This window comes from Pogona vitticeps, chromosome 6, assembly GCF_051106095.1.
Source record: "Pogona vitticeps strain Pit_001003342236 chromosome 6, PviZW2.1, whole genome shotgun sequence".
Lineage (NCBI taxonomy): Eukaryota > Metazoa > Chordata > Lepidosauria > Squamata > Agamidae > Pogona > Pogona vitticeps.
The window spans coordinates 108530992-108558882 of record NC_135788.1 but is presented as its reverse complement, the minus strand read 5'-3'; the positions used below and the strand labels follow the sequence as shown (position 1 = coordinate 108558882).

Below are 27891 nucleotides of genomic sequence, written 5' to 3'. Positions count from 1 at the left end.
TGATGGCTCAGCTCACAGGCTGCCTGGTTCAGGAAGGGTGGGAATTAAGAACTGTACCAAATATCAGTATCAGATGCATTGGGATTTGGTGTTCTGTTTACCTTCTTCCCTGCAGGCTCTATCAGATTTGAAGGCTGACAACCAACGTCTCAAAGATGAAAACGCCGCTCTAATCCGCGTGATCAGCAAACTCTCCAAATGACCATTGCTGCCACGGCCTCCTGATTCCTCTGTGAAGCAGGGGCCTTACTCCACACCTCTTCTTGTTTATCAGATCCTCACAGAGGACAGGAGGAATATTTGAGGTTAGGAGTGGGCCAAGGCCCTCTCAACCTCCATACACTCCAGATGTGGGCTCTCCCAAGTCTCAGCCAATCAGTGGGTTTCCCCGACCCTCCTTTTCTTAAAGAAGGCCAATTTTGTCTCCCAAAACAATGTCTTGCGCCCCTCCCTTTCCCCCCCTCCTTACCCCTCCTTGTTAAAAATTTCCTTTCCAGAGACAGTATTTATTTTGTGGCTTTCTTAAAGTGATGTTCTTTGCTTGTTGCTTTTCCTCCAGTGAACAAGGGGTGTGTGGATGACGAGAGTCGCTCTTCCCGGGAGCTCACAGGAATGGGGCTGCGGCTCATTTTTTGTGATATTAGGAGAAGGGTGAGGCCGCTGAGTCATATGACCGCTTGGAAGAAAAGGCTGGACATCTGAGGGCGAGGGGAGTGTCGGGTTAACAGGCGCCATTGGCATTTGCAGGATTTTTCTTCCTAGTAGGCAGAGGATGCTGTCCATCGCTTCCATTGGACATGCTGGCTTCGAACTCCGCAACCCAGGAGCAGCAGCATCCCAACGCTGATCATTCCATTGGGTCGGGCTAAAGTGGACTCGGTCCAGGACTTACACATCCTCTATAACAGACTGGTGCTTTGATAGATGCATAGGTTCTGCAAGAGGGCACAGGACTCTGAGTCACAGGGTGGGAGGTGGCATTTAGCAAGTAGGTTTTGTAGCAGAGAGGCATGCCCCGTAGGACTTGGACGTTCTCTGTATGCCACCCTCCCCTTGCCTCGGCTGGTGAGACCCTCCTTCCTTTCTCCCCACAGCCTGAATTGATGGCTCAGCTTGCAGGTGGAAGGAGTGGGATTTGCTCTGGGCTTCTTAGATCCCTGTTTAATCCACAGCTAGTAGTGAAAGGTGAAGGTGATCTTGGGGTCTAGGAATGTGCTGAAATGTATGTATGGGGGAGGTATGATGTGCATGTGCATGTTGAGGTATGTGTGTACAGATGTGTGCAGCCTCCCCCAACCCACTCCAGGAGCTGCCCTCCAGGCCAAAAAGATTGTACACCCCCCTCCTTTTCTTGCCTAGGCTGGCATGACAGCCTGGGCCTTGGAAGATTTAAGCAAGTGGGTTGAAAATGGAACAGGTGGCGGGGAAGTGGGTGGAGGGAGACTTGTGAATGTGTGAGAGGCAGCTTTGCTGTAGGCTGCACAGACAGAGGCCTTGCTAACGGTTTGATTAGAAAGGAGGTGAAAGTGACGGTTACTTGTTTTTTAAATGGTCTAGGGATTGTCTACCCTTTGGCTCTCAAGAGCTAGAGGGACATGGAAGTGTCACTGGGGGGGAGGGCGGGAGGTAGGTAGGTGTTGAAATGTATGGGAGCCAGGATACTGTTTACTGTCAAGAAGAAGTGCCATAGCTGGAGTGAGAGGAGCCCGTTGAAGAGGTGCAGCTGCAGGGACTCCTTTCCCCTGCCTTTTGAACAGTGGAGGGATTGCCCTTCGCTTCCGTTCTTCACTTCCCTCTGCATCCCGGTATTCCGGTGTCAGGGTGGTTTCATCCCTCCTCCCAACCTGGAGTTTCCAAAGTTCGTCCTGCCCTCCGGCGCTTTCTCGGCTGCATCGGGCCTGAGGTTAGATCCAAAGGCTGGGATCTCTTTGCCTCTTCCTCTCCTCTGTACATGAGGGCCCACAAGCTTAGGCCCAGCCCGGCTGTGAGGTTGCCCAAACACTCGTAACCCCGGGGTCTGGATTGGATAACGGAGGCCGTGCCCAAAGTTCACCTTTGATTCTGGCAGAGTTGCCAGCTCCCCTCCCCTCCTCGTCCTCCTCCTCCTCCTCCTCCTCCTCCTCCTCCTCCCGGAGCTGTGCCTGCTTCACCATTTGTTTTCCGTTCCCCTGGACTCTGCTGCTTTCCTAGAGGATACCTGGGTTTAGCTTTATGGCTCTCCTCCTACATTCCTCTTCCTGCACGCACACAATCAAATATTTTCAAAGTTAAAACTGAGGGCTAGAAGTACTTCCAAGTGAAACTGAGGGCTAGAAGTAATTCCAAGAGAAACGGGTCCAAAGTACTACCCTGAAAACCCTGTCTTTTGTGCGTGTGTGTGTGTGTGTATGTGTGTGTTTTTCCTGCGCTATCATGAGCCAAGATTCCTCTGCCAAAATAAATAGTCCCTTCCTTTCTGCCATGTTTTCCCTTTTATCTCACCTCCACCCTTGCCCCGTTCTTCTTCCTTCTGCCTACCCTGGCCTGTGAATTTTCCTCCCCAAACATATCTGTACATAACAGAAGTATTTTCTATATGGCTGCATCGCCAACAAAAACAAGAAGAAATGCAGAAAAACTTAAATGTGCAATATCGCATGAGTATTTTTTTTTCCAAAGAAGTCTCTATATTGTACTTGTTTATTCAGCAGCTCAGCTGCATTTGTTTTAAAGAACAGGGAATTGAAATTACCATGTTTGAATATAATTAAAAAAATTAAAAATTGGTCCTCGACTGTGATTTTTTCCCCACACACTGTCTTATATATCATTGTTTCATTAAGGCTTTTGAGTTAGCTTACTACAAGAATAAGGAATGTTTAGCTTTTTAAGTGTTTTGGACTGAATCACCCACTTAGGAGTTGTAGACCAAAACGTCTGGATGGCCAAAGGTTTTGAACCCCTGTTGTAGTGGATAGTGTATATTAAACTCACACAAGTGCCCTGTTTTGGAAGTTCAGGAGATTCTCCAACAGTGTTTCAGAAAACCAAGGAGTCTTAGTTTCAGTTCATATCTGTTATACCCATCTATCCTTGCTCTACACCTATTTTTCTCTAATGCGTTGTCACTGAGGGCCTCTGGTTGAGGCAGCTTCTCCCTCACTAGGCCCAAGCCTCTCTTTATCTTTTTGCCCCAGTGTTTTGATCAGCCATCTATTGAATTAAAACCCTAGGAAGATGTTCCACTATCATGCAGTTTGTTAAGCCAAGACCTTTGTGATAAAGGTTGGATAACTCTTCTTTCTGTGCATTCCTAGGGCAAACAAAAGGTAGTTCATTGGATTAGAATCTGACTTCGGGGATGACTCACAATGTTCTTGACCTTCTCTTCAGACTAAAATTAAAGGTGGCCTTTGCACCACCCTTCTGTCTTTTCCCCCTCTCTCAAGTCAAACCCAGCCTTCAGGAACTGTAATGATGTCAAAGCAAGGTGCCATCCAATAAGGAGCAAGCCCTCTGGTGCAGTGGTGAAGCTGCAGTACTGCAGTCAAACCTCTGCTCACAACCTGAGTTTGATCCTGACAGGTTCAGGTAGCCGGCTCAAGGTTAGCTCAGCCTTCCATCCTGCCAAGGTCAATAAAATGAGTACCCAGCTTGCTCAGGGGCAAAATGTTTCTTGCATAATTACCCTGTTTCCCTGAAAATAAGATCTAACCTGAAAATAAGCCCTAGTATGATTTTTCAGGATGCTCGTAATATAAGCCCTGCCCCAGAAATAAGCCCTAGTTAAGTGAAACCCCGCCCTCCACTGTGCAGCAACTAGAAGAAGATGACATGACTGTATTTGAATAAATGTAGATTGTTGTACAGTGGTGCCTCGCAAGACGATGTTAATTCGTTCCGCGAAAATCGCTGTTAAGCGAAAACATTGTCTTGCGAAACACGTTTTCCCATTGAAATGCGTTGAAAACCTGATAATCCGTTCCAATGGGAACAGATTGTCATCGTAAAGCAAAAATTGCCATAGGAAACATCGTTAAGCGAAACGCGGTTCCCAAGCGAAGACAGCCATCTAAGGAAACAGAGATCATTAAAAGACTCGTATAGCGAAGCAAGACCAAACTGTCAAAAAATCGTAAAGCGAAAAACAGGGACCTAAAATTTTACCGTCTTGCGAGGCAAGGTCCCTAACATCGTAAAGTGAAAATCGCCCATAGGAAACATTGTTAAACGAAGCACAAGATCGCTCCGAAAACCTCATTGTAAAACGAATTTGTCGTTATGCAAAGCAATGGTCTTGCGAGGCACCACTGTACATGAAAAAATAAAGCATCCCCTGAAAATAAGTCCTAATGCATTTTTTTGAACAAAAATTAATATAAGACCCTGTTTTATTTTCGGGGAAACAGGGTATGTTGTAAATTGCTCAGAGAGTGCTTTAGCACTACGGGGGAGTATATAAGTTGAAACAATGAGGATGCATCGCCTCTGAGTGTCTCTCTAGACACAAGGGAGGTGTTCATACAACTTCCTTTCTTCACTATCTCCATAAAAGCCTGTGGTTTTTCATTTCGCAGTAGGGATGCACCATCCCCACCTAGAGATCTGATCTTGATTGTTTTGGAGATTTGGGTTCAAGTCCCCAACTGGCTCTGAAACTCACTGGGTGACCTCGGGAGCCCTTGCCCTACCTCACAAGATTGTTATGCGGATTGAATGGGATAAGGGGGAGAGACCTCTCTACTGCTTGAAGTATACACATGCAACAAACAAATGCTCCTCTCAACCAATGCACACAAAATAATGGGGGTGGGAAGGGCTTTTAATCTGTAGCATTATATTTCTTTCCCTTACTTTAGGGTCTCTTAATCTAAGGGGGGGAAAGGCAGCCACTGTAGTCAGAAGCGGGATAGAAAATCTACTCCCCCACCCTGGTAGATTTTCTATCCCACTTCTGCACTTATTGAAATTTTCAGACTGTAGCTCCAGAATCTTTCTTGTACGATATGAAATGCACAAAGTCTCTCTCTACTGCCTGCAAGCTACAGCGTTGACAGGACGGTTGCAGCACAAGTGGGCTAACAGTGCTGAGTTTAAAAATAACTCTTCTTGTCCTTCCTGCTTGTTTCCTACGCAAGCAAGCCCAGAGGCGCTAAAATGTACACAGACATATGGGCTTGGTAAGAGATTTATAAAAGTTTGGGTGTTTTATGAGGAAACAAGTTTTCTCGCTCTTGTTTGCTGAAGCCCCACCTAGCCAGTGAAGCCTGTTTATGGCTCTGCATCTTTGCCACAGGGCTTCCATACTCTACCTGCCTCACATCAGTCACACAAACCAGAAGAGCTATTGCTTGTTGGGAGACCAACATCTACGTGAGCTGCCCACCTCACTTTGCTTGGTGGCCAAGCTGGCCATAGAATGTGGAAGCACGCTGCTGGTTGGAGTACACTATTGGGCTAAATGACTAAATAGTCTGACTTGATATCGGGCAGTTTCCTCTTGACTACCTTTATGAAACATTTCCCCACCCAACCTCTCAAGACGCCTCTCCCTTCAGAGAACAGATCCTGTCAGTGTGAATGATGAGACCAGGCTGGAAATGATTGTACCACAGTGTCAGGTAACAATGTGAACCATCAGAGCAAGCAGTATGAATGCTGCTTGTTGGTTGGCTGGTTTTTAAACCACCTGTTGTATTAACACCTGAAACTGGGTGGGAGAGAAGGGCACACCTGAACAGCATCATTCCTGCTGAGACCTAAAGTCTTTAGAAGTAAGTCAACAGATTACAATCTCTCTGGTAGGTGAATACAGACGGGTGCTTTAGGAACTGTTAGCAACTTTAAAAAAAAATATATATAAAGAATTTATTTAGTGTGTCTGCGTCTGAAAAGAAGCCTCGTGGTGCAGTGGTTAAAATGCAATACTACAGTCAAAACTCGGCTCGTGGTTAAATTGCAATGGTTAAATTGCAATACTACAGTCAAAACTGTGCTCGTGGTTAAATTGCAATGGTTAAATTGCAATACTACAGTCAAAACTGGGCTCATGGCTAGTGTTCGATCCCAACGGATGCAGGTAGCCAACTCAAGGTTGACTCAGCCTTCCATCCTTCAGAGGCCAGTAAATTGAGTACACAACTTGTAGGGGGCGGGGAGAGCAATATGTAGCCTGCACAATTAAATTGTAAACCACCCAGAGAGTGTTTCAAGAGCTATGTGGACATATATAGGCAGCACGTACACTGTGTTGATCTTAGCCCTTTCCATCATAGCTCTGGAATTATAATATGGACACTTCCCAGATACCTCCTGAAAAGCTACTAACCTAGCTTTTTGTCAACAACGGTCTGTATCACATTCCAACAGCTCAGCTTAGGACCTTTGGTGACTGGTTGCCTGAAGACATACATTCGTTGTTTCCAACGGAGATTGAAAGAAATTGGCACTGCTTTTTCAGGTGTGTTTCCTACCTCCCTTCTGCAAACACAGCCAGACTGATTGTTAAATGAATGTAGGGTTTGAAGGCGAGCCATGTACTCTTTCGCCACGGCAGCTTGCTTCTGCCCATACACACAGGTAGACTGGTTTACCTGGAACAGCCAGAGGAAGATATCAACGCCAAAAACCTGTGTGCATTATGATCTAATGTTGTTCTCACCCTTTAGCTTTCCAGAAACTTTGCACATTACCTTCTATGCTAGCTGGGTGCTCCTGGAAGTTGAAGGACAAAACCTCTGGAGAGCTAGAAGCTAAGAACCATTGTTCTAATGGGAGTTCAGCCTCTGAGTATGGACACTCTAGATCACTTTCACTGTGGAGGAGGAACCTACAAGGCAGGGCTTTCTAGCCTTCCCTGAAACAACCCATTCTGTATCACTTCCTACTTAGAAGATCATTGCCTGACCTTTAGACTCTGTTTCAGATTTTGCTTAAAAGGATTACTTCACATGTAAAAAGACTGACATTTGACATTCAACAGGGAGAGTAGATCCACTGGCTGAAATCTTGCTACTTAGTACAGTAAATTGTACTAGAATTGGCCCATTGAATCAGTGGAGCTTTGATGAGTCAACTCCTCTGTAAGTGCCCTTGATTCAAATAGGCCTACTTGAGTTATGGCTTCCTACCCTAAATAAAGGTATTTCAGCTACTCAGGCACTCTTAAACACAACAAAGGCAGGAGTAAACAACACTCTTGTGTTCATACCTCCATAAGAACAAAACTAACTTCTATGTTACGTCTCTCTCTCTCTCTCTCTCTCTCTCTCTGTTCTGTCCTACCCTGTTTTCCCCAAAATAAGACCTAACCTGAAAATGAGTACCCAGCTTGCTCAGGGGCAAAGTGTTCCTTGCATAATTAGCCTGTTTCCCTGAAAATAAGACCTAACCTGAAAATAAACCCTAGTATGATTTTTCAGGATGCTCGTAATATAAGCCCTACCCCCAAAATGAGCCCCAGTTACGTGAAACCCCGCCCTCCAGCCTTGTGCAGCAACCAGAAGAAGATGACATTACTGTATTTGAATAAATGTAGATTGTACATGGGGAATAAATCACCTGAAAATAAGCCCAAATGCTTTTTTTTTGGAGCAAAAAATAATGTAAGACCATCTTAATTTCAGGGAAACACAGTGGCTCCTCTCCAGCTGCCTATTTTCCTTTAAGAACATCTTTCCCACTAGCAGTCAATAATTTCAGCTCATAATTAAAACAAAATAAAACAAACAAAAAAATGAAATGCACCTTCCCCCCCCCGCCCCAATGATCTATGCTCCACTTACCCCTAAAGTGGTTCTCTCAAAAAGGCCCAGAAGTGGCATTCCATCGCCAGTCCCTGTGGCAAGATTTTCTTTATGCCTCAGTCAGAAAAAGCACAGGCATAAGCTGGTACAAGATGGCAATAAGTCCCTTTTTTAAAAAAAGCATCCAAAAGTTTATTATTATTCATTACTTCATTGTTTTGGTGGAAAGATGAAATGTAACTTCATGTAAAATAGGGGGTGGCCTTGTTTATTCCTAATGAGTAGAGTCAATTCCCTTGAGAAAAAGCCCAAGCACATTTTTTCCTAGCCTGAGTGAGTTTCGTTTCAGCTACAGTTTGTGTGCATTTACCCATGTATGAGAGAGAGAGAGATTATTAAAAAACTGCATCAACTGAGTTACTGCTACCTGCCCAGGTATGCAAGGGGTGTGGCTCATCTGGCAGGCTCGTTTGTGGAAGGACTGGTTGTCTCAAGCTACAACCCAGTTAGTTTGCAATTTCTGCTTGTCCAGCTGGAGGCCACCGGCTCTGCGTTCCAAGGAGAGATGAGAGGGGGCTGAGACGAAGGAGCTGCAAGAATACAATTATTCCCTGGTAGGGTAAACCAAAAATTATGACAAGATTTGTGGGAGGGGAACAGGCAGGCTGGGTCTCTGGAGGTTCAAGAAAGGACGAAGCCTCTTGTGGGTTTCACCAAAAGGACGTAAGTTCCCCTATACCAATATACTGTATATATAACATCTATACATACCTATATATATATACCTCTCAGAGGGTCAGTGCTTGGTGCAAGTCCTGGTGAAGCTTCTTGAGGTTATCTTGTTGGCAAATGAAAATTAATAGAAAACCAACTATTGCTTTGCATTCGATCCCAACATTTTTGTATATTTCTGTATATTTATATATTTTATTTGTGGCTGGACTTTTGACCGTAATAAAGTTTTATCTGTCTTATAGAACAATTATTGTAACACATTAAAAACCCAATAATTTTATTTTGGTATGAATTTTTGTGGATCAAAATGTACTTCTTCGGACACTGAAGTGCAAATTCTTGGCTGACAGGCAGACAGATCCCTCCATGCCCAGGTGTCAATATAGATAATGAGCAAAGTGGCAATGGTTTATTAACACAGGAATGGGGTCTCAAGCAATTGATTACTTTAATTAGCAGATCTAGCCAGGGCAACAGCCGTAGGGCAGATGGACATGGCTATCATATGAATGCTAGGAGATGTTCCTGAGGCAGAGGTCACGGCTTATCAAATTGAGGTTAATACCTGTGGCATGCTAAGTAGCCTTGATATCTACTGAGGCCCTTGAAGGTACATTAGAACTTGTTTTATGTAGCTAGACTAACATGGCTACTTCTCTCCGTTTGTCAGTCACTTCTTTCACCATCCCCACAGTTCCCTCACTGCTTAAGTCTCCTCAGGAAAATTGTCTCAGTGGTCATGCGGCAGGTCCAGTCCATTAATCCAAAAGTCCCAGTTTCACAATGGGAAGGTCTTCTGGACTTTATACAGACAAAAAGGGGCATTTGTTTTATTTTATCGGTATTTCTGTTTTTAAATCATGAAGAGTCTCTTTAGCCAAGTGCCATGGAATGACAGAAAACTGTTCGCATGTTCAGAAAAGGCTTTCTTGCTGATGTTAACAAAAGTCACTTGAAGGACTTGAGGGCATGGCAAGGTCATGAGATGGACAAAAGTTTAGGCAGGTTTGAACTACAATATGGTTGTTAAGGCTCCTTTCCAAAGACTTTTTGGAGGACAACTGGGGCTCTTATAGATTTTCTTTCTTCGAAATTAATATACTCTTTCTCTCAGGAAGATCATGAGAACTTCCTGGATTTTTAAAATTGCATTTTAAATGTACAATCACCTTGAACTTCTTTACTATTGCATACCCTCTGATATTTCGGAATGGCACCTTTGTCAACCTCCTAGATTGAGGATAATCTCTGGCTAAAGCCTTCCCTGCCTGGAATGCGCACATATGTTCAACACGTATGTTGCTGAAGGTAGGATGATGCAACAGTGATAGTCTGTAAAACAGCATTGTTTGCAATGGTTCACATACATGTGCTATCATGCGTGCACATGGAAAACAGGATCTACTCCGCCCTGCACCAGGCTAAAGTATACTGTGTCATACCACGTTTTCTTCATAACAAACATTGCTAAACAGGCCACTTTTACTTGGAAGGGGGAAAAACAGACATGGAAATTTGAGGCACACTGTGTTCTGCAACCACGTCAAGGTCTCACACCAGTTTCCTGCTAAAAAAATTATTATGAAGGACCTCAATGGTGGGGGTCTGTGTAGCGGTTGATGAATTTTTAACCATTGGATTAAGCTATGCCAGATGTGCGATGACAGGTTACCCAAGATCTGTTTAATTGAACAAATGGTTAAGCCCACAATAAAAGCCTGGTTTGCGAATTTTTCTCAAATGCTTTCTAACCAGGGCTTGAGTGTTGAGGCCATTAGTTTAAGTAATTCTAACAGCGAAAATGCATTCAGACAAAGAGTGTTTGACATCAGAGCTCAAGCAGCTATGGCGGCCTTATCTTCAGTGCAATCTATGAAATGGCTAGCGAGGTCTAAAACCATTTTTCAAGGAAAAAAATTCATGCTCTTTCCAATGAAAAAAGATCTTCGCATGGCGTTTACCCATCTCCACTTTGAGCTAATGGAGACAAAGATGTTACAAAGCCGATATTAGGGCATTCCCATAGAAGATAGACTGTGTATTTGTGAGACAGCAATAATTGAAAATCTGGCACATTATCTATTACATTGTCAATTATATGCTACTTAACACTCTATTTGGAGTGTTTGACGGGGCTGCGGCTGATGGAGTAATTTGACTTATTTACTGCAAGGGGTTAACTCCCATTTAACTCACAAAGTGGCAATTTTTGCTGTAAAAGCAGCAATCCTAAGGAAACAAGAAGTCAGTAAGGGGTCTGCTTAGTTGAGGTATGCCACTCTTTAAAGAGGTTCACTACTTAGGTATAACCACTAAGAGGTTACCTGGAGAGTCAATGGGGTTTGTTTTAAATAGTTGTTTTAAAGGTAATTATTATGCACATTTATACTTGTTTATTAATATTTTATAGATTTATTTATATGTTTTGCTATGTAATATTGAAACAGTCTGTTGACTTATTCAATAAAAACGTATGTATGTATGTATGTGTAGTGGTTGACAGGGTGGAAAGCACAGAAGCCCATGGGGATGAAGCCAGGGTGAGAGACAGAAGACTGATGCTCAGGGGGAACAAAAGGAGCCTTGAACTTTAGGTGTGGCAGTGTCCCATTTGCCTTTTTTTAGAACACCAACCATTGACTTCATAGCTGTTGTTTAGCCCCAGGGAGGTCGTTTAGTGCTAGAATCCTGGAAATGGAGAACGAATTGTGGTTCAAGGAAGTCACAATGATAAATATTTCATAAGGCACTTCCAAAAGGTGAAAAATAAGGTGTGACTAGGTAATTTTCCAACTTGGACTTAACCATCTTGGCAGGGGAGGACCTGGGAGATTGTAATGGCCAAGTGCGTCACAAATAAAATTTCTCTTCTTCCCCTTCATCTGCCACCTCATAATTGGCAACTAATTCTGCAGTTTTGGTGTGTACCAGCAAAACAAACAAAAGACAAATCTGTTTTCCAACACAAATTAAATTTAAATACACAGAAATATACGTATGCATATATACATGAAACTCACAGAACATCCACCGCCATGACACACAAATACAGTTTCTGTGGCTTTGATGCTGCTAACATATTGACTTGGGAATAGCTGCCATTTTGTTGTAAAAGGATGACGTATTTTAAACTACCAACTACAAAATCTAAAGGAAGGAAAGAGAAAAGAGAAACATGTGCAAAGTGCCACAAGCCCCATTAAGTTCAGGTTGGCTCTTATAGGTCCATATGATGACTTCAGGCTTGTTTGCCACACCTCACATCACATGACTTTCTCTGGGTGCTGAGTTGCAAGACCTTCAACTGATGCATAGCTGTGTTACTATTTACAAGGGACAGAGTCCAGAAAATGGGGACAGTTGGAGTGTATGTTGCTTGTGCCCTTCTGCATCAAGAGGCAGAATGTAGAAGTTTTTGCAATAAACAAATGACTAACAGGAGTGGCTAAGAGCCAATATTTGGGTGTAACAATCCAGTGTATGACTTAAGTTTTACAAGGGGAGCTAATGGGGACCCATTTGCCTAGAAACGCTGTAGTATCTGGAGACAGTTAAACATTTGTATAATAACTGCGATGTTAGACAGGGTCAAATTAGACATTACAGTTAGTACCCCATTATGAAAAATGAAAAGACCTTAGTGTTTCAAGACTACTAACCTTTCCTGGTTTTTTTAAAATATTTTTTATTTTCTATAATTATAACATACACATAAACATAAACTAAAATACAATTTAACTGTGCTCCTCACCACCATAAACGGGACCTCTTGCTGTAATCTTCTTCCTCTACCTGTATTATTCTTCTTCTGCTTCTTCTTCTATTGTCCTCTTCTTCAGAACTGCATTGATTCTTGATTTGGAGCTTTCCCTTTTCCTCTTATTAACACATATTCCAAAATTCTGCCCCATATTTCATAACAAATATTTTTTTAACTGCCCTGTCTTTTAAACTACAAGTTAATTTATCATTTATAGCTATATTCCATATTTCCTTATACCAATCTTCAATTTGAAATTCAGATTTTAATTTCCATTGCCTAGCTGTTATCAATCTAGCCGCTGTTAATAAATTGGTTATTAATTCTTTAGTCATCTTATCATATCCCACATTCTCAAATATTGATAAGAAAGCAATCTCAGGATTAAATTCTATACAGTGGGGTCTTGACTTGAGAACTTAATCCGTATTGGAAGGCGGTTCTCAAGTCAAAATGTTCTCAAGTCAAATCTGCATTTCCCATAGGAATGCATTGAAAACCATTTGATCCGTATCTGCTCTTTTCCGTCCATAGAAACTAATGGGAAGCTGCTATTCCGCCTTCGACCACTAAAGGGGGATATTTTGTTTCTTTTTTTCTTAGGTCAAGAAAGGTTCAGGGAAGGCAGGGAAAATACAGTCCAGGCAGTACAGGACCAGGCAGTCCGAAGACTGTCTCCCAATCCACTCTCTAAACGCTGGGAGGAGTGAGGAAGCAGACAGGCACCCTTTTCACTGGCCAACAGTTAACTGAAAGTTCAAATTTTGCACTTTCCCTGCCTCCCACATGGTTTTTTTTTCAGTTCTTAACTCAAATCTAAGTACTTAAGTCAAGTCAATATTTTCCTATGAGAGCGGTTCTTAAGTCAAAATGTTCTTAACTCGAGCCGTTCTTAAGTCAAGACCCCACTGTATCTTCTTCACATATGTAGCGTAATTCTTTAAAAATTTGTTTCCAAAATCTTTGTACGTTTTCACATTCCCACCACATATGAGCCTTTGAGCCTTTCCTGGTTTTAACTCCCTGCGACCAATTGCAAGGCAAAGCAAACTTTGGGTGTGTGTGTGTTCATAAGTAAGCTATGTGATGAAAATCAGGCACTTATAAGATTTAAGGAATTTCTTCTTTTAGGGGAGTTGAGTTTTGAGCAGTGAAGAGATTTCTTGGAGCAGCTCTAGCCATTGGTTAGTATGGTCCAGAACTCCTAAAGCTGCTGCCATAGAATCATCACCTTAGGTTTTTTAAAACAGCTGCATGGCAGTCAGAAAATCATCAGGTGTGGCTTCTTTGTTGTTGAAGATGAAGCATCAGTGGTTGCTTTTCCATCTTTAAAACAGTTAAACGGTGTCAGTATTAAAAAATATAGCCAAGAACGATGCCAATATTAAACATACGGCCACCCCTAAAAACACACTTAAGTGATGGGGTGGACAACTACAGAGAAGGAATCATAAATGAAACTGGAAAATGAGCAGTCTCTTCTGACCTCACTGGATTTCATTTCCCAGCATTTTTCACCATTGGCTATGCTGGCTTATGGGGGTTTGCAGGCCAAGGAAAGCTGGAGAACTATGCATTGCCCACCTCAGATTTAAGCAGTAGTTTCTCATCCCTCAACCGGTAAGGTATCGTGCAGCGACTAAGATCTGACCTATCAAACAGAGTCAATATTGTCTCACATGAATCATCCTTAGTGCTCAAACTGGATGGAAATGAAAATAATTAGCATACCCATGGCTAAGACATGTTGGCAGATCTTAGAGAGAGATCTGCCAACATGGAGACTTGCTTCTCTCCAATACTGTTTGAGGTAGGTAGGTGGATAGATAGGTAGGTAGGTAGGTAGGCTGTCCAAAGCAAGGAAATGCTGGCTCAGTTTCAGAAATTATAGACACTTGACTGGGCAGAGAAGAAAGCAGAATCCCGCCTTTAATAAACAAAGCAAGCTTGCTAGGTGAAAGGAATCAGGGACTCTTGGAAGGGAGTTGGGCCAAATCATTTTTATTTTCTTCACTCCTTGGGCAGAAGCGCACAGCCCTATACTGTACACAATCTGGGATAATGACCCATTCCTATTTCAATACTCATCGGTGCATTGCAATGTGTGTGTATGTGGGTGTGGAAACTTTGAACCACTAGAGGTTTTGTACTAGGAAGCCCATAGCCGATTATTATTGGTTGTGCTGGGTGTGGTTGATGGGAGCTGTAGTCCCATATGTTTTTGAGATGCAAAGGCTATCCACCCATTTTAACACATCCGCTTTCCCACCAGTAATTATGTGATAAAAATTCCCCCTCTCCCCCTCTCTATTACATACTTTTGAGTTGCCAACTTTTTCCATGAGCCATTGCTGCTCTGTATTTAACCTGTGGCTTGATAGTGATGACATGATAGTAAATGTCATCAGGAGCTAATTGCAAAAAAAACACACAAAAAAACAAAAAACGAAAAAACCATTCCCCCTCTATTACAGACACAGCTGGAAGAGATACTGTGGTTAAAAAGTTGAGAACTTTCACTAGTTTCTGGAATCAGGCTTGTTGGCAAAGAGTTTTTCTTTTCCTTCCTTCCTTCCTTCCTTCCTTCCTTCCTTCCTTCCTTCCTTCCTTCCTTCCTTCCTTCCTTCCTTCCTTCCTTCCTTCCTTCCTTCCTTCCTTCCTTCCTTCCTTCCTTCCTTCCTTCCTTCCTTCCTTCCTTCCTTCCTTCCTTCCTTCCTTCCTTCCTTCCTAGTCCATTTACAACAAGGTTGGGAAATGCATGGCCTTCTAGATCACTAAGCAAAAATTTCCATTTGCCCTAGGCAGTATATTCAGTATAAAAGATTGATTGGCGCTTCAGCCCAACAGCATCTGGAAGGCCATATCTTCCCCAGCTCTGCTTCATTAATGGAAGGACATCCAGCGCATCTCAACAATTTAATTGTAGGGCACCAGGGAAAAAAAGAGGCTGTCCATGGTGCTAAAGCGCAATCGTATACCCTTTAGCTGTCCATGTTACAGATCAGAATCTACACTTCCACCATTACATGCACTCAAAGGAGCGTGAGAGGAAATGTACCTGTTTACTGCTCTTGAACTGGTATAGTTGTAACTGTCCAATGGGCTTCATCAAGAAGAGGCAATGCCAGGATTCAGAAATGGGGTGTAAGGCAGAGATAATTGATTATAGCTATCATAGATTCTCTGGTGGGTCTAAAAAAGCTATGTGGTGTAAAGCAATGCTTTGACTAGGATGCATGAAAGATCTAGGTTTCAGTCCATTCACTCTTGAAGCTGACTGGGTGCCACTGGGCCAACCGCTATCTCTCAACTTAACCTATGGCACAAAGTTGCTGGGATTATCTACACAGGAGGCCCTTGTCTTGGTCCCGTTGCCAGTGTAGGCACGGTTGATGGAGACACAAGAGAGGCCCTTCTCTGGCTGCTTCCAGACTATGGAACCCTTGGGAGATTAGGCTGGCCCTCTCCCTTTTATCCTTCCTCCAACAACTGAAGACCCATTTTTCCCAGCACGTGAGGAGCTAGTTTTATGGGAATGGCTAAGGCACGGGTCACGGTGGTCCTTGGATGTCAAGTTATGCAAATGTTGCATGCAAGAGAGTCAGAGACACTGGGCAAAGCATTTTCCCCCTCTCTGATCCAGCAATGTCAGTTTTTATCCAACTAGAAATCTGCCAGTAATATTGTTTAGGAAACATCTCTCGAGGTAAAGCAGCAAAGAAGGAACTTTTTTTGAAAAAAAGATACCAGGAAGGGAAATACTCCTTGAAATCTGAAGTTCTGCTGCCATTGTTTTGGGCAACTTGCCAGATTTTTCACAAATACAGAAACTATTTCTAGAAGTCCGTGTTTTAGAGTGGTCTTGCACAGTTTGGTTCTCTTCAGAGGTATTTCACACACCCCATCATCTCCAGGGCAGCATGACTGTGAGAGTTGAAGACCCGAGGCTGAAAAGTTGCTTTAAACACAAACGATGCATTCGTTCGTTCGTTTAGTCATTTAGTCGTGTCCGACTCTTCGTGACCCCATGGACCAGAGCACGCCAGGCCCTCCTATCTTCCACTGCCTCCCGGAGTTCTGTCAATTTCATGTTGGTTGCTTCGCAGACACTGTCCAGCCATCTCATCCTCTGTCGTCCCCTTCTCCTCTTGCCCTCGCACTTTCCTAACATCAAGGTCTTTTCCAGGGAGTCCTCTCTTCTCATGAGATGGCCAAAGTATTGGAGCCTCAGCTTCAGGATCTGTCCTTCCAGTGATCACTCAAGGTTGATTTCCTTTAGAATGGATAGGTTTGTTCTCCTTGCAGTCCTGGGGACTCTCAAGAGCCTCCTTCAGCAGCACAGTTGAAAGGCATCAATTCTTCGGCGGTCAGCTTTCTTTATGGTCCAGCTCTCACTTCCATACATCACTACAGGAAAAAACATAGCTTTGACTATTCGGACTTTTGCTGGCAAGGTGATATCTCTGCTTATTAAGATGCTGTCAAGGTTTGTCATCGCTTGTCTGCCTCCAAATATTTGCAGACACCAATGATTTTTCTATTCTTCTTTTTAACCAGGTTGTGCAGTGACTCTCAGATAAGGCTGCTCGACACCATGAGTGACTCTGGAAGGTGAGATTGAGTACTATATTATAAATCCATAACAAGCCTCTCAAGTGCCTTAGGTCACAGAAGCAGGACTTCCCTCTACCACAAAAACATAGCAGTCCATATAGTACAAGGGAGGGTCTCCATGCTTAAAGTTGCATCTAAGGTTAAAGGTTCTTTACCAATGCTTCACAAGAGAGCTGAGCAAGCTCCTTGCAGTTTTATAGACACTCCTGGTCCACTCTCTCCCTGCTTATCACGAAGGCCCTGGTTTTTAGTGCATATGGTTTGCATGGAAAAGGTCTTTTATTCAATCACACCAGGCATGACTGGGAAAGATTTCGGAACAAATGAGACCTGGAGTACTGACAGCCAATGTTGAGGATCATGAACTATATGGGGCAGTGATTGGCTTGGTATGAAACTCTTTCATATGTTCCTGTGCCAGGATGTTCTCCTATCAGGACTTACATCACACAAGGGCCATTGGGGGGACTATCTGAAGTTCCTTTTTGTGATTGCAACTCTCAGAATATCCCAGCCAGCCTGTTCACTAGCAATATTGGCTGAAGGCCTCTGAGAGCTGTGGTCCAAAAAAGTAACTTTTCCACCTTCTAGCAGCAGCTGAATATTGCTCTGCAACCAGCTGAGTGGGCCCGCAGATTGCTATAACAATTCTCTGAATAGGAACCACATTGTGTTGATATGACTATGCAATCATGCTTAGGGACTAAATGAGCATTAAGCAGCATTAATTAGTACTACTGTTCCCTTAAAGAACTGTGAGTCTTTGCGAATTATTGCACAAGCTGAGGGTAAGATAATACTGCCTCCAAGATTTTCAAAGGAGCCGGAGGGCCTCATAAGCTCTAAGAAGGAAGGGCAGAGTTCTGGGAAATGGACTTTGAGGGTTATTTTTCTTGCTGTTGTTGTTGGCTGATTTGCCCATTTTGTCTCACAGCCTAGTTGGTGATGTTCCTAAACCCAGTGCCAGAGCCATATATGGTGAGTGTGGGATTATGGGAATAGGACAAGAAGATTCCTTACAACTTGAGTGGTGGTAACTCAAAACTGAACAGAAACCCTAGTTTGTCCTGCAAATCTGCCATCTCCTATCCTATAAATCACTCCACCCTTTCCATCCTTTGCTGTTGCTTCTTATGCTCAGAATTGTTCCTTTCTTCCACCCCCTAAAAAATAACATGAGCTATCCCTTTCTCTCCTCCTCAGGTTTCCTCATGAAACCCTCTACTGTGGTTAATTCCTTATACCTCTGACTAATAATTGCCCATAGTTCTAATAATTGCCCAATCTAATAATTGCCCAATCATCCTTTGATTTACCTTCTCTTTCCCTCACTCCCCTTTCTGTGATGAATTCTAAACCCACAAATTGTAAACTCTTTGACAGGAGAAATCCATCTTTTTTAAAACTTGTAAAACCTGGAAATTATATGGTACAGTATATGCATGTATGTGCTATGGGTCATTAAATCACTTCTGGTTTATGGTGACGCTAATAAGAGTTTTTGAGGTGTGTCAGATGCTCAAAGAAGGATTTGCCATCATCACTTCCCCTCCCCATGGACTTTCCATGACCAGTGGGGATGAGAGGAATATGAATTCAGATCTCCTGAATTCTAATCCCTGCACTCTATCCACAACACTACACTACACTGGCTGTCATAGGTATATTTGTAGAGCTGTGTGGAATAATATTAACATTCTTTGCCAAATTAAGTTGGCAATTTCAGAATGGCTTCTGCAAGACTAGTGATTCTGAGATGCTTTCTTCTGTTTGATTCTTAGTGTATGTTATGAAGTTAAAAGTGTTTTTCTTTTAAGCAGCCAACGACTGAGGGCCTGGTCACACAGCCAAAAAAACCCTGAGATTTGACCTGTGTTAAAATCCGTGTTGGGTGTCACAGTCACACAATGAATTCCAAAGTGTATATTTTTCTCTGACTTGTATTTATTTTTTAAGGAAGTGAGTTAAAACAAGAGGTCTTTTTATTTTAGGACACTGTCTTCTTAACTGACTTATGCAATTGTGCATCTTAAAGTCAGTTTTAAAAAGAATCATTCAATTACTCATTAGGAATGCAGAAAAAATCAAAAACCACATGACTTGAGTCAGCTAAAATTAAAACCCTACATATTGTGGGTGTTTTGAGAAATGTAGATAGGTTGTGAGTTGTTCAAGCAAGAATCTCTGACTTCCATCATCCACCTCTGTTCCTCTGCCACAGATTAAAGCCAATAAACCTATTGATCTTTCAGAATCACATACTCTTCTCTCACACACGAAACCCTGCAAGTGTTGGTTTGGTAAATTTAAAAGACAGTGATGTTCAGGGTGCTGAGCCTGAGGGAGCAGTCAGTGGAAAGGAGAAGGGTGTGTGTGAGTAACCCTCACAAGCTAAACTGGTTTCCCCAGGGAGAGGCAATAATTACATTTCTCTGCCTGCCTTGGGCTAGGCAATTACTCGAAAGAAAGGAAGAAAGAAAGATCTTTCTCAGGATGAATAAGTTCCTGGATGATGATATGAAGTCCTTTAAACTAAATAATTATGAATCAGAATGTTTGTATATGTCATTATATCTTATTATATTATGGCCCAAGATGCCCCACAGGATCTCTCCTCAGCATCATAATTCTTGAGTCTAATTTCTGTAAGTAGAGATAATAGCAGGAATTGGGTCTGAAAAGTGGGTAGAACGCAGTCCTGGTTCTCCTGTTTGCTCTAGAAGTTAGATAAATGTTTGTGCTGAGGGGAACGGGTGAACATAGAGTAAATAAATGTATACAGGAACCTGCTAGGGAACTAACGCTATGAATGCTTAGCACCTGTTGAATCTTCATTTACCACAAACTAAGGAAGCCTATTCTGAGGTAAAACTCTGAAGGTTCTTACCACTCAGATATGCGGTGCACAAATCTAACACTGTACTATAGTGGCCAGAATCCTATTGGTATTCATGTAAAGTTGATTAAATACAGCTAATTGACAAGGCACCTGGACTCACCATGGTTAGATATTCAGGATTGTGACAAGACACACGACCATCCTGCACTCCAGGACTTAACCAGTTAGCTGCAATTAGCTGTGGCAAGTTACACACACCTTACATGAACAACAAGAAGATTCTGTCCAATAGGTGTACATGCATATGTATCTTTTCGTCGTGTTTCTGTTCTTCTTAGTTGCAGTTTGTCCTTGACATGCTGATTAAATGAAAATTCTTTAACGTGGTTCTCTATGAATCCACACTGATGGGTTAAACAGCGCCTGCGCTGGTTCCTCTCGGAATTTTCCAGAGCTATGAGGGAAAAGATACAATGTTTGAGTTGCCCTGCACTGCGCAAGTGCAGCCCGCCAAAAATCCCCAGTTCCATTTATCCGCCCGCGGAGTTGGAACCTCTCGGTTAGAGCTCTTGAGATTTTACTCTCCTTTCGCTATTTTCGGATTTTTTGGACTTGACCTGGCTTGCCTATCGTCTATCCGCATCTCCGTTGCCCTGAATTCGGACCGGCTGACCTTCCGTTGCCTCCGGCGTGCTTCTTGCAAGTACTTTCACTTCCCGCTTGATCCTGATTGAGGCCTATTACCTCCTGCTGAGGCGCCACGCGCCAGCAGGATTTCTTCAATTACTGACTTTCTCTACCGTTCGTTCACCGCTTAGCTTATGTCAGCGAAAAAGGGACCTTTCCGCCGCTGTTCTGCTTGCTCTGGGAAGCTCCCCTTCCAGGACCATCATTCCCTCTGTCTTTTCTGTCTGGGCGAGACCCATTCGCCCACCACTTGCAAGCATTGCAAGGAATTCACCAAGGTGACCCTAAAATCTCGTCAGCAACGTCTCAAGTATTTTCTCTGGAACCGCACTCTCTCAGCTTCACAACCGTCAGATATGGAATCTGTTCAGTCGGTCTCCACCGTTCGTTCATCGGTGACTTTGGTCTCCTCTTCCCCTCCTTCGACATCCAAGGAGGTGTCCACGAAGGTTTCCAAAGCGAAATCCAAGAAATTGCCTACAGGAAAAAAGCCTTCCTCTGATGTTCCTTCTTCTTCAACTTCGGCACCAACGAAGAAGGGTCCGTCCAAGGCTGCGTCGAAGACTAAGGCGAAGACCAAGGAGATTACCCTGGTCGTCCCACCTGTCTCGGCTTCGGTCCCTTCTCCATTTCTTGAGGAGTCTTCTCGGGACCGAGATTCGGTCTCCGACTTAGGCGCCCCCATTCCACCTCGCCAACCGCCTCCGGTGGATTTGGGAAAATCGCCTACGGTTAGCCAGCTCGACAAGCTCGTTGCCGGCGCCGACAGCATGCCGCTCAGCCCAATACTTACCGGGCGTACCACCCGATCTCCTTCACTTCTTTCGGAGTCGGGTCGATCGGCATCTTCTCCCCCCCCACGGGGTCGACCTATCAAGCCGGTCGAAGATCCAGTCCCTCGACGCCCAGCTTCACACTCTGCCGACGACGAACCATTGCCGAAAAAGCCCCGTCATCGACGCAGGCACCGTCAAGGCCACCGACGCCGAAGGGACTCCTCACCGTCCGACTCAGAATACAGTCGGGGTCGGAAGAGGTCCCACCGGAGACGGCGAAGAAGGGATTCTTCTACTGAGTCTTCTTCCACCTCGAGAGATAGGAGACATAGGAGAAAGAGATCTAAGTACTCCTATTCGTCATCCTCTCGGTCACATTCTCCGCGTCGAACCCCGTCCCCGAATAGACCTTCGGAAACGGGCTCCGGGAAGCCTACGACGCCGAAGGATGCCCCGACTGCACCGCCTGTCGCGCCACGACGACCTGCAGAGGAGTGTCCTCCAGCCCCGAAAAAGACACCTTCGGGGCCGAAAGTACCTCGTCCTCCATCCTCTCCATACCACTCAGAGGAGGAGCATCCAGGAGAGGAATCTTCCGGTGCGGACGACGACACCGAGTCAGAGGTGTCCTTAGAAGTTCCGATCCCGGGGGAACCTTTACCCCCAGAAGCAGCGAACTTAAAACCATCCTCTCCGTCGGAAGATTTTTCTTCCTACACCCAAATGGTTGGCCGCATGGCGCAGGCTTTGAAGCTTGCAATTGAACAGTCCCCGAGAAGAGAAGAAAATCTCATCTTCGGGGATATTGAGGCCGAGCGAACGCATCCAGTCAGTTTGTCTTTCATACCTGAACTGATGGATCTTATTAAGGAATTCTGGGACCACCCGGCCAATGCTACCTCGATTTCGAAAAGAACCGAAAATCTCTATAGGATCCATGGTGATAACACCTCTTTCCTGGTCATGCATCCTGCACCCAACTCTTTAATAGTGGAGTCTAGCTCCACTAAGACTCCTGCAAAAGGTCATCCTACTCCAACCAACAAGGAGGGCAGGAAGTTAGAGATTCTGGCACGTCGAATGTACTCTATGACCACATTTACCCTGCGTGCAGTGAATTATTTGGTGGCTATGGGTGCCTACCAAAAACAACTTTGGTCCAGGGTTCTTCCAGCCCTTCAAATGGCTCCAGACGACATCAGACAGCTTTGTCTGGATACTCATGCGGAAGCTCTCACGGTATCTAAATACCAACGACTTGCCGCCCGCCATGTAGCAGAGGCCACGTCCAAGAATTTTGCTTCCCTTATCACTCTGAGAAGGCATGCTTGGCTGCGCTCAGCCAACATTGTTGAGGACATTAAGACTCGAGTAGAAAATCTACCTTTTGATGCCACAGGCCTCTTCAGCCAGAGTACTGATGAGAACCTGGAAAACTTACATAAAAGTAAGAAAACGGCCAAGTCCTATTCTGTCCAACCTCCACCTAGACAATCCAAACCTCAGTGGCGTCCAAAGTACACCACCCAGTCTTACCAACAGCCTTCCACCAGTACCTACCGTCCTTATGGAGGCAATTCTTCCCAACGCCCGCCTCAAGCTTCTTCCTCTTCATCTGCTGCTTTCAGATCCCAACCGTCCCGTAAGAGGCAGTCCTTCAAAGCACCTGGAAGAAAACAGAAACAGTACCTTTGACTCCCTGGCCATTCCACCGTCACCCTCCCACACCACCCGCCTCTCTCCTTACCTTCACAACTGGACTCTCATCACCAACGACATCTAGGTTCTCAACATTATCACCTCCGGTTACCGCCTGGAGTTTATAAGGTTGCCTCCTCTAGGACAGGTCAACCCTACATCATTCGATCCGATCCTAGAGGAGGAAATCCTGACTCTCCTTCAGAAAGGGGCTATCCAGAAGGTGTCATCAGAGGATGTCCTCGACGGTTTTTACTCCCGATACTTTCTGGTACCAAAGAAGGACGGGGGACTCCGTCCCATCCTCGATCTGAGAAGCCTCAACAAGTTTCTCAAACCACGCAAGTTCAAGATGGTGACTCTAGAATCCATTCTTCATCTTCTGAGGCAAGGAGACTGGTTTGTGGTCCTGGATCTAAAAGACGCATATTTCCATGTCACCATACACAAGAGCCACAGGAAATATCTGCGTCTACTCTTCAACAACACCATTTTTCAGTTTGTGGCCTTACCCTTCGGCCTTTCCACAGCACCCAGGACTTTCACCAAGTGCATGGCTCCCGTGGCAGCATACCTGCGCCTCCAGGGGATCCAGGTGTTTCCCTACATCGACGACTGGCTGATTGTCTCGACCTCAAAACATCAGGCCTTAAAGGACACTCAGTATGTTCTCCAAACGTTACAATCACTAGGTCTTACCGTGAATCACGAAAAGTCCAAGCTGAATCCATCTCAAGTGGTGGACTACATCGGAGCGAGGCTAGACTCTGTGCACGCTCGGATGTTCATGCCTCCAGAACGCATCAGAAAGTTGCACAAAGCCATAAAGAAATTCAGGCCAGGGGCAAGAGTAAAAGCACGCCTTGCACAACATCTACTGGGCCTCATGGCTTCTACGATGGCGACCTTGTCCCATGCTCGCCTCAAGATGCGTTCACTTCAAATCTGGCTGCTGTCCCTCTTCAATCCACTCCTCGACGGTCCAAACAAGCTTCTTACTGTCACCCCGGAGCTGGCACAACAGCTTCAGTGGTGGACTTTCCCACCTCACCTTTTGGTGGGCCGTCCCTTCCGTCCTCTTCATTTGACAACTCAAGTCACTACGGACACGAGTCCACTCGGATGGGGCGCCCATTGCCAGGGGCATCAAATCAATGCCCTGTGGTCCCCTCAGGAGAAGGGCTTGCACATCAACCACCTGGAGCTGCTAGCCATCATAAAGGCTTTGAGGTCCTTCCTACCTTTAGTGAGAGGCAGGGCGATTCAGCTCGTCAGGGACAACACCACAGCGATGTTTTATGTGAACAAGCAGGGAGGAACAAGATCAAAGTCCCTTTTGTTCCTGTCAATACATCTCTGGGAGTGGTGCTACCAGGAGCAAATCTACCCGGTAGCCATCCACATAGCCACCACAGACAACATCGTTGCAGACGAGCTCAGTCGCCGTCCCACTCAAAGTCACGAATGGGAACTGGACTCAGAGATCTTTCAGGAACTCTGCCACAAGTGGGGAACTCCGACAATCGACATATTCGCCAAGCACTCCAACAAGAAATGTCTCCGCTATGCATCCAGGGCAGGACGGGGCCCAGGATCATTGGGAGATGCTTTCATGATCCCTTGGCACAAGGGCCTTCTCTACCTGTTTCCTCCCATTCCATTGGTTCAGAGGTCAGTAGTCAGAGCCCTCCAGTTGCAAGCAGAAGCAATCTTGATTGCACCTTGGTGGCCCAGACAACCTTGGTTCTCTCTACTTCTGCGGACAGCAATCGACAAGGTCAAGCTTCCTCTCATTCCTCACCTAATAACTCAGGACTCGGGGTCGATCTTCCATCCCGACCTCGACTCCCTCCAATTGACAGCGTGGAGGATATCCCGTCAATAATGGAAGTTCTTGACAAGGCAAGGAAGCCTTCTACCATCCGCCTCTATCAACACAAGTGGCAAGGCTTTCTCAAATTCGCTACGGAGCGGGGTTTACAAGCATCTCCCGTCTCTTTATCTACATTGCTACTGTATCTCAGACACCTGTTCGATCTTGGTTTATCTAAGTCTACCTTAAAGGTATACACCTCAGCCATTATATCTTTCCAACCCAAGGGATCTCAATCCTCCAAATGGTTTTCCCATCCAACGGTGAAAGCTTTCTTCAGAGGTCTGACCAACATGAGACCCCCTGTGCGAAGACCATTACCTCAGTGGTCTTTACAGACAGTACTACACTCACTGGTTCGTCCCCCCTTTGAGCCAATGGCTACCTGTGACCTGAAGTTTTTGTCCCTCAAAACTTTGTTTCTTGTGGCCATCACTTCTGCCCGTAGGGCTAGTGAATTGGCGGCTCTCCGGGCTGATTCCCCTTACCTCCAATTTTTCAAGGACAAGGTGGTGTTGCACCCAGATATTTCTTTCCTCCCCAAGGTGGTGTCAGACTTTCATGTCAACCAACCTCTGTTGCTGCCTACTCTTTTTTCAGAACCCTCTTCAGATGTTGAACGCACGCTCCACTGTTTGGACGTTCGTCGTGCGTTGTCCTTTTATATCTCCAGGACCAAGGACTTCAGAAAGGTCCAGAGACTGTTCTTGTGTTACTATGGCCAACGTAAAGGGACTGCTGCTTCGACGTCGACCCTCTCCAGATGGTTGGTTTCCACCATTTCGCTGGCATATGAGTTGCATCACAAACCTCCCCCTGAAAACCTGCGTGCTCATTCCACACGAGCTGTTGCTACATCCACGGCCCTGCTGCGTGGGGTAGACATCCCCGACATATGTAGAGCAGCTACTTGGTCCACTGTATCCACATTCATTAAGCACTACAGACTGGACCTCAGGGCCAAGAATGAGACCAGATTCGGGAGGGCTATCCTTACATCACTGCTGCAGTGACGGCCCACCATCCTGTAAGTAGCTTGGTAGTCACCCATCAGTGTGGATTCATAGAGAACCACGTTAAAGAAGAACAGGTTACTTACCTGTAAACATGGTTCTTTAAGTGGATTCTCTATGAATACACACGACCCGCCCAACCTCCCCACGTGTCCGTCACTGTTAACTGAGTTCCAACTCTCTCTATGTGCGGGCACATGGAACTGGGGATTTTTGGCGGGCTGCACTTGCGCAGTGCAGGGCAACTCAAACATTGTATCTTTTCCCTTATAGCTCTGGAAAATTCCGAGAGGAACCAGCGCAGGCGCTGTTTAACCCATCAGTGTGTATTCATAGAGAATCCACTTAAAGAACCATGTTTACAGGTAAGTAACCTGTTCGTTTCATTTATTTAATTTTTGCCTGTCCTGCGTATGAGCTTTACCAGAAAGACGGTGAGCTATAAATGTATCTATATTATCTTTTAAAAATACTGGCTTGCTGGAGATGAAGCACTGTCTTTGCTACACACCACCTGATTTATCCCACTGCAACCATGAATCGGTCACTAATAAACCACATACTTCTCATCTGTACTTTACTTACCATATCCAAACCTGTTGTTTCCTTCCTGACTAGCCAAAGGACCTGGACATAATAAGAAACCTTGTGTGTTGAGCTGGTCCATCTGTTAGTGACATCCACCAGAAACCTACCACATCCCTAAGAAACCAGTGTTCTAACAAATTCGGGGTTAATCCTAAATGCAGCCTCTGATTTCCGGTTTCAACATTCAAAAGCTAAATTCTTCTCCATTAACCATGTTTTCTCTCTTTCTGCAGAGCAGAGGAAGAAATATTCCAACATCATAATGGCAGATGTGTCCCAGTATGCTGTCCATGTAGGTTTTCACCAACATTTAATTTTGAGGGATACTCAAGAGGGAACAAGTGCCAAGACTTCAGGGCATGGAAATTTTCTTTTTAAAGACTGCAAATCACAGAATCCCCAAGCCAGCAGAGATATTGGCTGTGCTGAGTGAAAGAATCTCAGCATGAGAGCCAAAAACATCCAACAACTTTTCAAACTACGTATACTTTTTTTGTGTAAGGGGCGGTGATGGGGAGAGGTGTTTGGAGGTTGTTTCCAAACTGTTTTGAATTTAGAGGAAAGTGCTCCATATCTGACTGGAAAACTCTATGTGTCACTGTGAATTTTGGGGACAGTTCCACAGTGGTAATTTACCTTTACACACACATTACTACACTCTCTGATCAAGGGGCTTCCCTCTCAGTCCTAAGCTACAAGCTGGTGTTCACATCTGTGCTATAGTGACTTACTTACTTATTATACATGTCAATTTTTTTTATACCTGGTTTTCTTTCCCTTACTCCCTCCTCTTTCTTTTATCATTAAAACAGTCAACAACTTGGCCACCTTCCAAACCAAAGCAATTACATAGTGTGTCCTGCACTGAGGTTGACTTGTAGCCCATTTTAGGGAGGTTCCGAGAGAATCGCCTTAGGACTATTACTTAATTACTGCCTAGGACTATTACTTAATTATTTGAAACCTTTTGGAGCTTGGTGGGGTCAATTCTGACTTATGGTGACTCTTTTCAGGGAGAGAACATGAAGACATGGGTCACCATTCCCTTCTTTTGGGACTTTTTAGCTTGCTTGAGGCCACACAGGCTGCCTCTACTCACAGAGGGGAATCAGACAACAAATCTCTGATTCCACAGCCAAATACCTAAACCACTGAGCTATCCAGCCAGGAGTTTTCTAGAATATTCTTTGTTTAAACAGTAAAAAATTAGCAATATAAACTCACAGTAAAATGAAAAACAGAAGTTGGAGTCACGTTCAGTCAGGAAGGCCAAGAAAGATGAAAATGTGTTTGCTTGGAACCAAAGTCAATACAGATAGCGCAAGACGAGTGTCACTGAGGAAGGCACCTAGAAAGGTTGCTGTGACTAAAAAAGCCCATTGATGCCCACCACCTGTAAAACTTCAGCTGGTTGCCAGATCGTTTTATAACCATTTATTTTTTCTTTCTTCCGATTGCTGCACATATAAGGCAAGCTCAATAAAAAACAATGTCTGTTTCTCAGGAAACATTGTCCTTCATCACTTACCTCCTTATTAAAACATGCTTAGTTAGCTTCTAAGTTTCCTTCATAAATGTTTGCAA

The 27891-nt window shown here is 44.4% G+C and overlaps 2 protein-coding genes across 9 annotated transcripts in view; both read left to right on the top strand.

The window, feature by feature from the left end:
* Window positions 1-2765, top strand: part of PPP1R12C (protein phosphatase 1 regulatory subunit 12C) — a 41791-nt gene extending 39026 nt beyond the window's left edge. For all 8 annotated transcript variants that reach the window (XM_020792722.3, XM_020792720.3, XM_072976732.2 and 5 more), the window contains one exon: window positions 116-2765. In XM_020792722.3, the coding sequence (XP_020648381.3) occupies window positions 116-202 (87 nt within the window). In that variant the 3' untranslated portion in view covers window positions 203-2765. The remainder of the gene's footprint in view (window positions 1-115) is intronic.
* Window positions 2766-5986: 3221 nt separating this feature from the next.
* EPS8L1 (EPS8 signaling adaptor L1) overlaps window positions 5987-27891 on the top strand; it is a 47946-nt gene continuing 26041 nt past the window's right edge. Inside the window, exons 1-4 of the mRNA XM_072976731.2 lie at window positions 5987-8338; window positions 16777-16830; window positions 17768-17811; window positions 26541-26599. Of these exons, the coding sequence (XP_072832832.2) occupies window positions 16814-16830; window positions 17768-17811; window positions 26541-26599 (120 nt within the window). The 5' untranslated portion in view covers window positions 5987-8338; window positions 16777-16813. The remainder of the gene's footprint in view (window positions 8339-16776; window positions 16831-17767; window positions 17812-26540; window positions 26600-27891) is intronic.